General features: G+C 41.9%; 2 protein-coding genes across 6 annotated transcripts in view; one reads left to right on the forward strand and one right to left on the reverse strand.

Annotated features, from left to right (window-relative positions):
* The window catches only part of Wdr3 (WD repeat domain 3), a 26,791-nt gene extending 14,503 nt beyond the window's left edge, over positions 1-12,288 (reverse strand). Inside the window, exons 1-11 of one of the 2 annotated variants that reach the window (XM_031374971.1) lie at positions 12,199-12,288; positions 10,851-11,053; positions 9,760-9,969; positions 7,639-7,757; positions 6,670-6,748; positions 5,237-5,332; positions 4,295-4,408; positions 4,022-4,123; positions 3,290-3,387; positions 2,391-2,495; positions 1,419-1,649 (exon numbers count right to left, since the gene is read on the reverse strand). In XM_031374971.1, coding sequence (XP_031230831.1) covers positions 1,419-1,649; positions 2,391-2,495; positions 3,290-3,387; positions 4,022-4,123; positions 4,295-4,408; positions 5,237-5,332; positions 6,670-6,748; positions 7,639-7,757; positions 9,760-9,969; positions 10,851-11,021 — 1,325 coding nt within the window. In that variant the 5' untranslated portion in view covers positions 11,022-11,053; positions 12,199-12,288. The remainder of the gene's footprint in view (positions 1-1,418; positions 1,650-2,390; positions 2,496-3,289; positions 3,388-4,021; positions 4,124-4,294; positions 4,409-5,236; positions 5,333-6,669; positions 6,749-7,638; positions 7,758-9,759; positions 9,970-10,850; positions 11,054-12,198) is intronic. The other variant, XM_031374972.1, reaches the window with a different exon arrangement.
* A 27-nt stretch (positions 12,289-12,315) lies between these two features.
* The window catches only part of Gdap2 (ganglioside induced differentiation associated protein 2), a 47,290-nt gene continuing 43,615 nt past the window's right edge, over positions 12,316-15,990 (forward strand). For 3 of the 4 annotated variants that reach the window (XR_004119727.1, XR_004119728.1, XM_031374974.1), the window contains exon 1: positions 12,335-12,516. The gene's annotated coding sequence lies outside the window, so the exon portion shown is untranslated. Of the gene's footprint in view, positions 12,517-15,990 lie in introns of all 4 variants that reach the window. The other variant, XM_031374973.1, reaches the window with a different exon arrangement.

Genomic DNA, 15,990 nt, shown 5'->3' on the forward strand with positions numbered 1-15,990 from the left:
GAAAACTTCCCTAACCTAAAGAAAGAGATGCCCATGATCATACAAGAAGCCTACAGAACTCTAAATAGACTGAATCAGAAAAGAAATTTCTCCTGTCACATAATAATAAAAATACCAAATACACTAAACAAAGAAAGAATTTAAAAGCAGTAAGGAAAAAAAGGCAAGTAACATATAAAGGCAGGCCTATCAGAATTACACCAGACTTCTCACCAGAGACTATGAAAGCTAGAAGATCCTGGGCAGATGTCATACAGACCTTACAAGAACACAAATGCCAGCCCAGGCTACTATACCCAGCAAAACTCTCAACTACCATAGATGGAGAAAACAAGAAATTTTATGACAAAACAAAATTTACACAATATCTTTCCACAAATCCAGCCCTACAAAGGATAATAAATAGGAAACATCAACATAAGGAGCAAACCTACACCCTAGAAGAAGCAAGAAGATAATCTTTCAACAAATCTACACAAACCTAATTCCACCTCTTACAACAAAAACAACAGGAAGTGACAATTACTTTTTCTTAATATATTAATTTGAAAATTAATATTACCAACATATCCTAAACAATTGAAATCCAATAATATGAGGAATTGGAAAAAAAGAAAAGAGACCATACAAAAGCAAAGTAAAGCAAAAGTATTGACCAGGCTGACCACAGGGTCAAGTCTCTAAGGCCTAGGAGAGCATAAAGAGTTTCAGGTTGAAAAGGTGTATCTTTATCAACATCTGAAAGTTAATTTCATTATTATTATTTTGTGTATGGGTATTTAGCCTGCATGTATATCTGTGTACCATATACATGTAGTGCCATATGAGTAACAGATCCCCTGGACCTGAGAGCACATAGAATATTCTAGATGGCTCCAGTCTTCTCAGTAAACCAGGAGGCAACATCATTAGCTTTAAAGCATTTGAATTATTTGAGGTCTAAAGGAAAAGAAAGAATGAGAAATAATGTACATTTCTGAAGGCATTTCACAAATAACAAGGGGGCAATGACTATACGTTTTCTAGCCAAATGTAGCCAAAGCTCCAGATGAAAGAAAAGCTTGATTTATTCTACTCCAAATTTTATTATTTTAATTTTATCTTTTCATTTTATTTATGGGGAGGAGTAGGCACACATGGTCTTGCAAGAGTGAGTTTTCTGTCCACTTTATGGGCTCCAGGGATCAACTCAGGTCTTTAGTAGCAAGTACCTTTATCTGGTTAGTAGTCTCACCAACTCTAAACTAAAATTCTAATATAAGCTCTGTAAACCAATGACCAAAACACACCAATCGTGTCTTTAGACTGACTGTATTTAGGTTCTTGTGGATAAGAGCCAATCATGAAAAGTACCAAAAATACTTCAAAGAAAAGACAATTCTACTGGATAGAGGTTCGGAAAACATCAATTCACAGACCTGTTCCATATCTTAATGGAATCAGCTGCAGCTGAAAGCACAGCTATATTATCCGAGCTGAATGACAAAGTGCGCACATCGCTGCGATGCCCTCCAATGGTGATCCTGCTTGTCCTCATAGGCTGAGGCGTTGGTGAGGATGTATTGAGCGAATACAGTTCCACCAGATTGTTCTGCAGTAGGAAGACTGCCTTTAACTCTCCTTGGGGTGAATGCATCAGGTCAAAAGATCTGCATGGGAAAGCATCACAATATTTTCATTTTATTTATGGGGAGCTACTATCTTGGCTCATAAAGCCAACATTTTCTGTATGAAAAGCTTAAGAGCTCTAAACCTACAGTTTAACCACACACACCACACACACACACACACACACACACACACACACACACACACACACACACACACTGTGTTCTGGGTATTGAGCAGCAGTAGAGCACAGGCTTTAACCTTTCTATTACTTTTATTTATTTGAATGTGTATGTGTGTACAGGGTATGGGTGTGGGCCAAAGCATGAGTGTGGAGGTCAGAGCACAACTTGGAGGAGTCAGTTCTTTCCTTCTACAATGTGGGTCCCAGGGACCAAAGTCAGGCTGTGAGGAATGCCAGCAAATATCATTCTTTACACCTGCTGAAGCACCTCAGAGATCCACAAGCACAGGCTTCTTTTAAAGTAAACAAAGAAAGAGGAAAACCAACTTTGGGCTCAGCTCTTAGTTTTGACATGTGCTTTGTTTCTGTGTTGTGTTGTGTTGTGTGTGATTTAAAATACTTTCTGAACAAAGACCACATAGTTTTCTCAGTTGGCAGACTGGAGGAATCAATAAAGGTAATAATAAAAATGGACACGGGCTGTGAATGTGACAAGATCACCACCTTCAAATGTAGCGCACACACAGGCTGGCAAACACTGGGACAATACGGGGATAGTTGGTAGCTTACTACTCTATAACACTAACTCTTCACTCACTTGATCTTGGCAGAAGTCTTGATCTTAGCTACCCGAAGGATCTCATCCTGCAGAGTCATTGAGACGTTCATTTCAGGATCCTCCTCCTCATTGGCAGAGTTCAATCTAGAAAAGGAAACAAACAACGATTTACCAATCACTTTTCCTGGAACAGCCTTGCTCTTACTGAGCCACAGTCTGGTCCCTGGACAAACTAGTGGAGTGATGCTGGGGGATGTGCCCTGGCCAGAGGGTTACTCAGAGAACTGACTGAGCAGACTACAGTACACTGAAAGTATTACCCTTGATAACAGATTTGGAATGCAACAAGCCCATAACATCTCCTGCAATAAGTCACTGCACTGAAGCATTCTCTAACTCTAGAACTTTCTCAAACAAGTCTAAGCTACAGCTAGCCTGGCCTTGACATGTGAGCAGAACACACCTCAAAGCATTTGCCATCAGATGACTTTAAAAATCACTTCTAAATTTGATAAATCACCCATTAGAGGATTTCTTTCTTCCATAGTTGTGTGTTTATGTGTGTGGAGGTCAGACACCCACATAAGATGTCTGTCTTCTTTAACTGCTCCAGTCTGAAACAGCAAGCCCTGAAGTCTCCTGTCCCTGCATGTCTAGCACTGGGGCAGACACAATTCTAGCGTGCCTGGTTTTAAAAATGTGCAATACACTTCGGTACGGGTCTTAGTGCAACTCAGAAATGTGTTAGGAATAAAGAAGTATGAATTAGAAATTCAAACCTTTGGGGTACTGGTACCCCACAAATTCTCTAGCTTTTAGTTCAAACAGGTAATCAAGTAAATGTTCCCCTAAGTTATAATTTTTCTATAATACATGGCTACCCAGGATGTTTTAGTACTATTAAGTTAAAAAAACAAAACAAAACAAGTAAGACACACCTTGCTTTCTTCCTAGCTTTCTTTAGCTTCTTATCCATTTTCTTCTGAACTTCTGCTTCGGAAAGAATACAAAATACTTCTAACACAGAATCAGTTCCCTAGGAAGGCAAAAGGCAGACAGTGTGAGTCTAGGACAGGCAGTTTATGATTTAGCCTATACCAGGTAAGAACTGAACAGCAACATTTATCTGTCTTCCCTTACTGACTGGATCACCTTGAACAATTTAATCTCTCTGGGCTTATAGTCTATAAAATTAGAGTACTATTTTGTGTTCAACATTCTTTTGAAGGCCAAACAGAACATGTACCTTTATGCTAATGGAAAAGCCAGCATTTAATAAATGGCTAGTACTAATAAATGTAGTTACTTTCATGATGTTATGAATGATGTGCTAGGACATTAGACTCCCATAGGAATATACGCTAAATTTTAAAGTGTAAGTGTGTGTATGTGCATGTGAGTCTCTGTGTCTGCATCTGTATGTCTAGCTTTGTGATTACACCTGCTAAAGCTGGAGTGACAGGTGCCTGTGAACTGCCCAACATGAATGATGGGATCTAAACATAGGTCCTCTGTGAAAGCAATGCTCAGTCTTAACCATTAAGCTACCATCCCAGACTCATATTCTGAATTATTACTACAGTCAAAAGAAAAGTCCATGCCCACAGCAAATCATGAAAGAATAAGTACTGAAAATGAACGCTCTTACTGTTTTCTAAGCCCGTACTCACGTGGCAAGCAAGAATCCTGCCTGTCTTGTCCACGGCAAGGTTCACAACTCTGTCCCTTCCTTCCCGCATTATGGAACCAGCTTTTCTACATGAAAGTATGCGCTAGAGAGGAAGCAAGAGAACATGGAGGTTAAGTGTCTGTCCTGTTAAACTCTGAAAAGCTAATATATGTAGGTAACAAAACCCCCCAAATGATCACTAGAGATGCCCATCTGAGATTCTGTTCTTCCCTGCCCTATTACTCAGCCCAAATGAAGGCACAAAGTGGATTACATCTTCAGATTTTTCATCATCCGCCTCAAGGGTGCTGTCCTCTGCTTCAGGTGTGTCCTGTATTCCAGGACACTCTCTGATTTTCTTGGGCTCTGGTTCTTCTGGGTCATCAATCTATTTTACAAAGATAGAAGAATAAAAGTTCAACTGTCTCAGGAGATGGCCTTTAACCCCAAAGACCTAGAGGTCTCTCCTATAACCACTTACATCTTGACTAGTCACCTCTGGTAAACTTCTTCAATGTTGGGAAAGGTAAGGATTTATTAGAAACTGGCATATATACAACAAAGCATTGTTCATTATACTATCTCACTGGCTTTTCCATAGTATGAGGACCATATACAAGTAGGTAAGATTGTAAAAACTCTTCCTCAACTTCAAAAATCTGTAGGACAAAAGATATTCTAGAAAGACTGCCACTGGTATTAGTGATGGCAGAGGCACTGTAAAAGGCACTGTTACAGTTTCTCCTTAAACACAGAAAAAAACAAACTCTAAGTCTTAAGATATACAAAATCCATTATAATGGCTACTGGCTCTAGGGCTATATATGAACTCCAGCTAAGCCTAAAGTTACAATCACCCCATACACACCAAACTGAGAATCAATGTGCATCTCCTGGGAATTTATCTGCATACAAAAATGCATGTATCCTACATAGATGTTGTTCAAAGAGAAAGGCCTCTAAAATTCACCCAAAGGCCCAGGAATACAAGGCTAAAATGCCAACCTAAACAACACTATTACCAAAAGCTGTGAGCCTAAATCTACTCCTTCCAACTCAAATAAGCCAGGGTAACGAGTACACAGGAGGGAAGTCTTTGTTTAGAAGTGTTGCAAGTCACCACTGTAAGAACTCCTATTACAAATCAGATTCTAAGTCAATAAGATACTGAACCGTGAAAGTATGCAATTGGCCATGATCCAAACACAATAATTACCTCTTGCAGATAGGCGATGTCCCAGGCTCTCAGTTCACTGTCTGCAGCCCCAGTAATTAGTCGCTTTTCTTCTGAAACCAAAACCAAGCCCCACACCTAAGAATATAAAACAGTTTACATAGTATCACTTTTTAATACTCCAAGTGGCAAAATGAAGTTTCTCTGACATTTCAAATCTAAGAAAAAGTGTATTAAGGCAATTCTTTCAAAATTCACTAACAGAGCTTTTCCAGAGGGGAGGTGGCCAGTGGCCAAAATGTTCACATGATACTAAGAATTATTCTACTTTCTTACTGCCCTGTTTGGATAATAGCTACTTATCACAACAAAACCACAGCACAATCCATGACTATGGGTCTCATTCTTGGTTTTGGCAATGTCTGGCAAATACAAGATGCCTTATTAATGCCTACTGCATAATTCTCAACCTTTAGCATCCAAGAATTAAACAGTAGAGACACAGAAATCAATTTTCACAGAATCATTTTCTACTTCATTATTACAAATATGTTTTTGAAAGCCTCATATAAAAGGAAACAGAAATATTTAAAATATCTGAATTTGGCTGAATAGCTCTTTTCCAGGTAAACATAAAATTATCCTCTTAAATATAAGTTACCAGGGAAGGCACTGTAGACAGAACATCATTAAACATCCCTATAGTTGTGATGGCTAGTCTTGGTAGTCAACTTGACTACATCTGGGATTAACTAAAACTCAAATGATTGGGTACACCTGTGAGGAGTATTTTTTTTTTTTCTTAATTAAGTCATTTGAAGTGGAGAGATCAACTTCTAATATGGATCTTTGAGTTGGGAAGATGATACCTTTAATACAGATCTTTTGGGGTGTGAAGATGCATGTTGAATGTGGCCACACCTTCTGCTGGCAGCTTACAAAAAGGACATGCAAGAAGGAAACTAGCCCTTTCTTTGCGTGCTTGCTCTCCCTCTCACTAGCAAATCCATTTCTTCACTGGCATTAGAGCCCACTTCTCAGGATTTTGGTACCCATGGAAGCTCAGCTGAGACAGCCAGGCTTGTGGACTGAACAACTAATAGATTCTTGGACTTTCCATTGGCAGACAGCCATTTCAGACTAGCTGGACTACAGCCTGTAAGGTACTCTAATAATTCCCCTTTCTATATGTATATCAAGATTCATTCTGCTCCTCTAAAGAACTCTTGACTAATATAACAGACACAGGTGAGTCTAATTAAAATGATGAATTCAAGAGGTTATAAGCCACCCAAGGCTAGTGTGTATGAGACCAGAGAAACTACAACTGTTCCAATGGATGGCACTACTTCCTCCCAGCCAACCTCAGTGTCTCTCAAGACAGGACACAGATCAGTGAGCAATAAAAAGAGGCCAAAAAGGCTGGAGCATCCTTTGCTTTGTCATTCTTCTCTGGAGCCCATGACAATACATACCTCAGTTCGATGGCCAACCATTGTTTTGAAACAGTGCTGGTTATCCAGGTCCCACCACTTTACCATAGTATCTTTCCCACTACAAGAAAAACCAGAAAGATTTTTATTAGGAAGAACTGTTAAACTAACAGGTATGATAGTAACTTGTCTGTTGTTTTAGAAATAATAACGGTAACATCAGAAGCTATTCTACCTTACTATTTATCATAATAAGCAAAGAATTCCAACTTTCCATGTGGCAACTCAACCAAGAAGCTTCATTTCTGCACACAACACACAATTTAATCACCTGCCTTCCTCCCACCACTTCACCTTACAGCACTGACATTCTGAGTGTCTAACATGGAAACACCTCAGAGCTCTCAGCTGCAGTCAGTCATCCACATCATCAGCTTAGCTTTTTCCATACTGAAAACATCATCTCTGTGGTCTCTAAAGCTTGACTCCTAATCCACATCTGTAAAAACCTGGACATGTCCTTTGACCTGCATTATTCAGTAGCCTCTCATATGGCCTCCTTGGCCCACTGCTGGTTTCTCAGCCCACCCAACACTGAGGTAACTTCCTGAGACCTACAATGGTTTTTCTAATTACTGCCCAACAAACCCTATGATCTTAGCCTTCCTCCTTGAATGAATGCCTGGGTTTTATTAGGCTGAACCATATGAAACTGATAATATTTGATCACTTTTGACATAACAAAAATAAAATTTTCAAATGGATCAACCTAAGAGATGTTCATTAAGCCTCTAAAGCACATTTTTTTCCCTCAAAAGGCAGGCTACCAAACACACAGGTTAGCACTTTGCAGAATGCTGTAATTCAGTGTGTAAGTCCAGCATCTGAGAGGCAGAAAGTAGGAAAGCTGGCAGCTTACAAGAAAGCACACTAGCTCACAGCTATGAGCACAGCGGGAGCACAAGCTGCGAGGCCAAGTCCTCTTCTAACTCCCAAGTCATCATATCTTACCTTGTAACTAGCAGATTCCTTTCTCGGAGGAACAGAGCTTGTGTGACAGCATCCTTGTGTCCCTTTAGACGGTAGAGACCACTTTCATTGATCACATCCCAAATAATGACATCTGTATCCTTGAGGGGCAAAGTAACACACAAGAAAAAAAAAGTTTTCTTAGTACAAGAGGCCAAACGACAAGTGATGGGGCTCAATCACCACAACGGCACTATACAACCCTATACAGCTTGAAGTCAGCTGGCAGCCCATCCTTTCATGCAGGAGTAATGAGCAGAGACTTTGTTTTACATTGCTCTAGTTACACATGCATGAGACCTCCAGGCTATCTCTGCATTAGAAGACAGCTCTCTCGATACAGTGGCAAGCCCTGTAGTACCAGCCACTTGGGGGAAAGCTGGACAGGACAGTGAGCCTCCACATCAAACCACAAAACGAAATAAAAAGGAAAACAGAGTCTGTGCTATGCATTCAGATGGAAGCCATCTTTATATTTAATTCATAGTTAATTCCGTTGTACTCTAGTTTCTAGTATTACTATTTAAATTTCATATTTTACATAAATGAGTCATTTCCAATTTAGTTACTATAAAATGTGCAAAACTGAAAATTCACATGCATAAATCTTTGTGCATTTATCTTACTACAAATAAATACTACAGTTTGATGTTCTTGGTTAAAGGATATGGTTATTTTTACAAGTTTAGATTCACACTATTATAATAATCCTCAGATTACATCTATCTATAGAACTACCAAAGATCTGTAGAGAAGACTAGCTTCCCATCTGTGCACTCTGGGTATTATCACATTATCACATTTCTAAAAATCACTGCCAATTCCCTTCCTTCCGTGAAGAACACTTGCTCTTCGTATTCATTTTAATTTGTTTTTCTAAGACTATTGACATTTTGTTTCTTTGAGCTGGGGTCTGATATAGCCCAAGCTGGCCTTGATTTCACTATGTAGCTGAGGCTGACTCTGAACTTCCACTCTTCAGCCACCATCTCCAAGTATTAGATTTAAAAGCATAGGACAAGTTTATGTGGTACTAGGGACCAAACCCAGGAATTTCTATATGCTAGACAAGCATTCTTACCAACTAATGCTAAATCTCCCGTTATCTGTGGTGAATAATGACATTTCATCTTGTTTCTTTTTCATCAATGTTATCTTTTACCAGTTATTTTTTTACACCTTAATTTACAAGTCTAAAAGCTGGATGATAGTTTTTTATTAAATATTTTCTGCTTTTCTTTTTATACTTTTTTTAATGCAAAAGTTTAATGTCTTAAATTTAGGATTCAAATCTATCAATAATTTCTTCATTGTGTTTTTATTTTTTGAGAATTTCATATATTTTTATATTATTCCCCTGAACATTCCCAGCCACCCAACTCCATGTTATTTTTCCTTCTTTAAAAATACAAACCAACAACATAAAGAATAACAATAACAAACTAGAGCCTGATGTGCTGGCCAACAGCCCCGAGCGCAGGGTCTGCCCAGAGTCTGGTTGATATAGCCAGTGACACACCACTGAAGAAAACTGATTTTCCTCTCCCAGTGGCTACAACTGCAAACAGCATTTCCCCTTCTGCTGTGCTGGGAAAACAATGTTCTTTTCTTTGCCTTTTCTTTGAGAGAGGGTCTCACTATATACCCCCAGAGGACATAGTTTGGCTGACTGGCTTCTAACTCACAGCAATGCAGGTACCCTGTCTCTTGAGTGTGGGGATTAAAGGTGTGCACTAGCATACCTAGCTTTAACTCATCAACTTTTAAAACATAGGAAAGATACTAACTTCACAGATTCATTGGCAAATTATGACCATCTTTTCTAATCTTCCTGGTTATATAGTTCGGGGTCCTTCTTCCACAGTAATAGATTCCAGAGTACCTCTGTCTTATTCTTTCATGCCACAGACTTTTATCGGAGACCATAACTGGAAACAAGTAGAATACCCCATCATGCGCATCCATCCTCCTTACTCTTTCTCCCAAATGTATACTAGCTTGGACATTTAGAATCCAACCAATCTCCTAGCACAATTTACGAAAATAACCTGCTTCTACATTTAGTGTGAAAATCAACCCTGGACACCTGTCTCTGAGGCTCACCTTAGACCCAGATGCCAGTCTGCCTCCTAGCTGGTCGTACTTTAAGCTGGTGATGGCTGCTTTGTGTCCATTGAAGGTTATGTTTCCTTCACCACTGAGGAGGCTGAAGATCCGGATGGCTCCATCCTCATAGCCCACAGCCAGATGCAGCCCATCTGGGGAAGGACACAAGCAAGTGACTTCTTGTTTAAGCCCCTGAAGGATAAGGATCTGAAATCATAAAAAAAAATCAAAACCAATTCAGAAGAGTGAGGCAATGAATGTATCAAGACAGGAGCGTGGGAATGATGTCAGTAAACCAGTCTCAACAATTTCCGGTCACTGATACACAAGGATAGAACTCTTCAAGCAAAGACCATGAGCTCCTCAGAAGGTAATCATTTCCTCTAAAGCTCGACACTGCTGTATACACGAATATGAGCCAGGCAATGAGTCTCGGTTACCAACTCTGTAGCCCAGTGATTTCTGATAAAGGGTTTTAACTCATCCTTGCTTTACCTCAACCTCATGGCCCTACAGCTCTAACAGTTTCATCCGAAGAGGCTCTCGGCAGCAACAAGTATCTATATATTTATATCTATAAATCTACATGTATCTCATCTCACCTCCTGGGAATCACAGTAAAGAGGGATAATTTAAACATCTCTCTGTCCTTAGCAAAAAAGTAATAGGTTCTTCAGTCACAGTCGAAGCAGAGTTAAGCAGCCACTCCATCCCATCAGTATGGTTAAGAGAAGGACTGCACAACACAGCAGGTGACAGTCCTTTGTAAATCCTAATATTTTACAAATGGCTGTGAGAACAAGCAGAATGTGAAAAGTAAAACCGGTAGACAAAAGCAGAAGTAAATAATGGCTAAAAATAACAACCTATGAAAACAAACACACATACATCTAAGAAGCAAGCTCCTATTTGGCTGTGACTTTCAGAACACAACAGAATTTGGTGCTAGCTGTCTAGAAAAAAAGGAGAGTGATCTCTTGGGGGCCCACACACAAATGAATCCAGGCAGGTCAGTCAAGGCTCTCCCACTTCATCCTCCCAAGAGATGGTGTCATTTAATGGTGTCGATGACGTTTTTTCTGACTCACCTTCTCGCCTTTCCTTAAGTCCCAGATAAAAACATGTTCACAGGCCGGTACTGCCACATAGCGTCCTTTCTCACCACGGAGTGTCACAAAAACAATGTTACCTTTTTGGCTGCCAATCAAGCCAAAGACAGCACTAGCCACATAGCGGAGATACTGTTTAGTAAGCCCCATGTTAGGATGTCTGATGCCACAGGGAAGGCAATCTGTGTAAATAAACAAAATTCAGTTTTTGCAGTACATTGGTTCTGGACGACTAAGGAACAGGAACCATTTTTTATGTGATCAAAACTACGTAATTTGGCACAGACGGTAAAGTACCTGATGTATAAGTATGGTCCCTTGCACCCACACAAAAGGCCAGGCACAGACAGAGAAATCCAAGTCTATGACCCCAGCACTGGGAAGGCAAAGAGAGACAGATCCCTGGAATTCAGAGAGACCTTGTGTGTAGAGCAGAGGAAGCCCAGAGTGAATGGGTCCTGCTGACATGAATGTAGCCATGTCAAGGGCTTCAATGCCTCAGACCAATAGGAGAGGCAACACCTTCCTCTGGTTCACAGGTTTATAGTGTTCTACAAAATGCTCACTGTAGCCTTCTGGCCCTGCCCCCGCGTGTACTGAGTGAACACTGCTCCCTACAGACTGCTCCTATTGTAATTATCTGTACTCAACAACCCTGTCTCCTTGTTCAGTTGTATGCAATAATCACTCCTTCACGTTCAACTGTATATATAATAAACACGCAGAGCTCAAGAGCCCAGACCAAACGATCTGAGCTTTTATGTACGGTGTTCATGTGTATGTCTTTTCTACCCAGTTTTCGCTCTGCTGCACTTTCACCTCCAGCTTGTCGTCAACGAGTTGCTGCACTAGTTTTCTACCTAGCACTTCCACGTCCATGTATTTCGCCTGAAGTCACAGCAACACTCTGCTTATTGTTTTCAAACGCACTACTGTCCCTACCCGAGGGCTTTAGAGCCTGTTTGCAAATGCAGGGGCTCACAGGAACCCAGTTACTTTAACCTATCTAACGGCTTATTTCTCAAATAACTTGTTTTCCTTCCTGCGACCTTATCACTCTCAAACTATTCCCCGCACCTACTCTTCTAAGTTTCTATTGCACATCATACCCGAAACATTCCAGGGAAAGCCGGGGAGTTCCGGCGGCCTCGCACTCTAGCCCCGGGGCAGCGCGCGGCTTCGGGGTTCTGCGGTGCAGACGGCCGCGGCAAAGAGGTTCCCTCCCCTAGTGCCCTTAGCGCGGAGTCCTCCGCCGCGTCGGCTCACCGTGAACACCACAGTGCGGGGAACCGCGCCCCGAGATCCCTAAACAGCCAGAAACACTCACCTCACCCTCCACGAGGCTCCAGCAGACAGCGCTGCCAACGAGACCCGCCACTTCCGGTCCGGTTGGGTGTTTCTTCCGCCCGGCGTTTCCCTTACCTTCTAGGCGGAAGTGACGACGGTGCGCTGTGATTGGGTGGCGTGGCGGAGAGGAAGCGGGTACCTTCGCTGTCAGAACGCTGTCGCCAGTCACCCTGGCCTCTGGAGACCCGTTCGCTTCAGCCTCCGCCTCTGGCAATCAAAGTGTACAGATGTCATCCGCCCGACTTCTGCTACGGATCTGAGCTGCGGGCCGCCGCCCGGATGGGCCCGCCCGAGCGCTGTGAGAGGAGGGTGAAGCCGGGAAGGGAGGGCGGCACAGTCGGGTGCGGCGGCTGGGAAGGATCAGGCTAGGAGGTCCGCCCGGGCTTTGGGGTTCGCACACCGGGCAGGTTGGGTCGCCAAGCTCTGGGGACGAAGGTCCCGGGATTTGCTGGGACGCGATGCCGCGAGCAGCCCTGCGGGTGGCAGCTCAAGTCGATTCCAGCCCGTTCTATAAATTGGGTTCGCTGTGGTCAGACGCTAAGCCCAGGATGCTGAGCTGTCCAGAGACCCCGCAGTCCCTGGAGTGACATTGACCTGGCTTTGTGTTTCCGCTCTCAGGCCACTTGAGAGGGAAGTGACCCTGGGCTTGCCGGTCCTTAATTGTAGACTGAGACCGAGCCGCTCTGTTAACGAGGAAATTAGCTTTTCTTCTCTTGCAGTTCTGCCCTCTTCTATCCTTAGGCTGGTCTAGAAGTTTTAGAAACGAGGTCTGATGGCTGTCGCTGTCAGTATAACTATACATATAACTATACAAAAGAAGTGATTCCTGCTATGATTTACTGAACAAGACCTCTGTAGCCAGCCTAGAAATTAGACATGTAGACAAGTGTAGTTGTCAGGAGATTTGTCTTCCTTTTTAATTTTAGGTATTATTTACCGAGTATGTTTTGTGTGTGTTTTAAAACATGTTCAGCTCATCTTCTGTGTTTAAGAAAATTGTTTTGAAAGAAGAATCATTTGTAGTGGGTTGGATGAATAAGAAGGCAAGAAATTGTGATGATAGATTTATTTCAAGCAGGGGAGGAGCATTCGGATAGATGTGTATGGTCCCTACCTCCTGTAGATGCTGTGCATTATCTTGTTAGAGGTGGAACATGTGTGCTTGGGTGGAAAAGTAGTTTAGAATATTTCAGGCCTGCCCAACCTTTAGATATTGCCAATTGATGTTGTCATCGTTGGTGGGAATCAAAGCCAGATTTGGTCCATGACTTTAATACCAGCACTAGAAAGCCAGCCTGGTCTAGATATAGAGTGCTAAAATCGAGCACCCCATTAGACAGAGTCTCACGAAGTCTCTGTTCTGGAGCTCTCTGTAGACCATGTTGTCCTTGAGCTCACAGAGACCCACCTGCCTCTGCCTACAGAGTGCAGGGATTAAAGGCGTGTACTGACTGGCCCTCCAGGCTAAAATAGCACACCTTAATCTTACACGTTTTCTTATCCAGTACTTTAAGATACCTTTTCTTCCTAGTACTTCAAGGACATTATTATTCTAAGTTACAAATTGCATATGGGATGAAGACTGGCAACTGAAACATGCTCTGGTGTGTTTGGTACATAGGTGACACTGCTAATTCACCGGTAAATGTGTGTTTTGTATGTTTTTGAATGATGATGTTACAGTTTACCTGGGACCATTGGTGGAGGTTTGAGGTCTTTTTTTTGTTATAATGTACTTATTTGCTGATATATTTGAGCGTGGACATGTTTTCGTCTGAGCAGCTTCCATTTGCATAAAATAACTCATTTAAGTATAAGTGCTTTGGCATTGAGACGGATATGGTAGGTGCTTTCACCCTTATACATCCTGGGTGTTTAAATATTGAAATGCAGAGCCATAAAGAATAGTAAACCTGTTATTTACCCAAAGCAACAAACAAGCTTCTTATTTATTAGAGGTCAGATGGGTGGTCCATGCGTGGTCCAACTCCATGTACTTTCCAGGCTCATCTCACCTGTATAAACATTCGGCAGTCGTCTTAGGTGAGTCTCAACTTTCCCTTTTTTTTAAGTGACACCATTCATTTTGTTTTGTTTTGTTGAGATAATATCTCTCCACATAATTCTGGCTGTCCTGGAACTATCTATTTAAGCTAGCCAGGCCTCAAATTCACAGAGCCCCACCTGCCTCTGCCTCCCAGAGCTGGGATTAAAGGCTTGTGCCACCACACCCAACTTGATAACATTCTTTTTACCTGTTTGAAAAGGTTTTGAGACAGTGATCCAAAGTGCTCTGCCTGGTGCTGCCCAACCTTGAATAGTAAAATCTGGTCTCTCTGGGCAATTCAATTTTTCAAATAAATCACAATTTATATATCTTTAAAAGCCATTGGTGGCAGGATGTAAGGGGAAATAAGCTACCAAGAACTCTTTGAATCAAAGAATATTTAGTAGCTTCTTTTTGTTTGGGGGTTCCTTTCTCTTAAATTAACATAGAAAGTACTTGGCCTAATTCATAGATCTGATCTAGTTTGGAAACCAACAACTTTTTGATACAAAACTATGCCTCAGGAGCCTGTGAGTTTTACTAAACTATAGTGTTTGCTTGCAAGTTTGTTCAAAGTTCAAAACTGATCAATTGATTTCCAATGGGAAGTGTTTTTTGGTTTCATGTTATTCAATTTCTGGCTAAGGTTACTGTGGTCATCTGTCTGCCCCTCCCCTGAACCCCCAGTTCCAATCATGCCCATGACCCCTTCTTGTTTGCAGCCTATCCCTAGAATTTTTAATCTAAGTCTGGAAATCCTTTCAGATATATGCATATCTATGCATAAATGAGCTCTTACACACACATTCTGTGGGGCGAGACAGTATTCTGGTTTCTGCCACCTTTGGTTTGCTGCTCCACTTTTGCACAAGCATGGCCATAAGTTTATGTTGGGAGCAGGTGGGAGTTAAATCTCTTATTGAGAAAAATCAGTTTTTCTATGGAGGTTCAGATGGAGCTGCAAAAGAATTCAACCTTAGTTAACTTTCAGGATGCTTTCCGGAGAAGTCCTTACCTTTTGCCCCGCAGTCAGCTGCGAGCATTAGTTAGCACTCACAATGACTTCTTCAGTAGCTGGAGAGAGCCAAGGAACTGTACTGACTGAAAATGATCGGACAGAAAGGACAGCTACTGAAGTATATACACATCAAAGACAATAATAGGACCTCAAGGAGGAAATGACCAACTTAGGTTTCTGTTGACCTTGAAATCAGAGCAGGAACCGTTGGTGACCTGAAGGAAAGAGATTGAGTAAAGAGAAGAGGAAGCAGAACTCTGCAACAAACACTCAGAAGCGAGGTGGAGCCTAGAGCAGTGTCTCACTCTTACAGCCTTGCACTCAAGTGGGAGAAGGACTGAGCTCGGCTCCTGAGCACCCAGCTAAGAAGCTAGATGCTTTGGTGTGCACCTATGATCTCAGCTTTGGAAGGAAGAAACAAGAGATGGAATCTTTGAGGATTTTGGCAGAATCATGGGGCTCCAGGCTCAGTGAGAGACTCTGTCTCAACACATTGAACAAGTTGTTGAGGAAGATGCCTGCTGTTAACTTCTATCCTCCATTCACATGCTTACACACACCCATGCACACAGGCACTACACATGCTCACACAAAGTGGCATGGTGAGCCAGGCCCATTCCGGGGCACTAGCCTGACATTCCAGCTACTCAGCAGGCTGAGGCAGTAGATTCTGGTTTTAAGGCCTACATAAGTTAGAGCGAGCAAGG

The sequence above is a fragment of the Mastomys coucha genome, unplaced genomic scaffold (genome assembly GCF_008632895.1).
Source record: "Mastomys coucha isolate ucsf_1 unplaced genomic scaffold, UCSF_Mcou_1 pScaffold16, whole genome shotgun sequence".
NCBI lineage: Eukaryota > Metazoa > Chordata > Mammalia > Rodentia > Muridae > Mastomys > Mastomys coucha.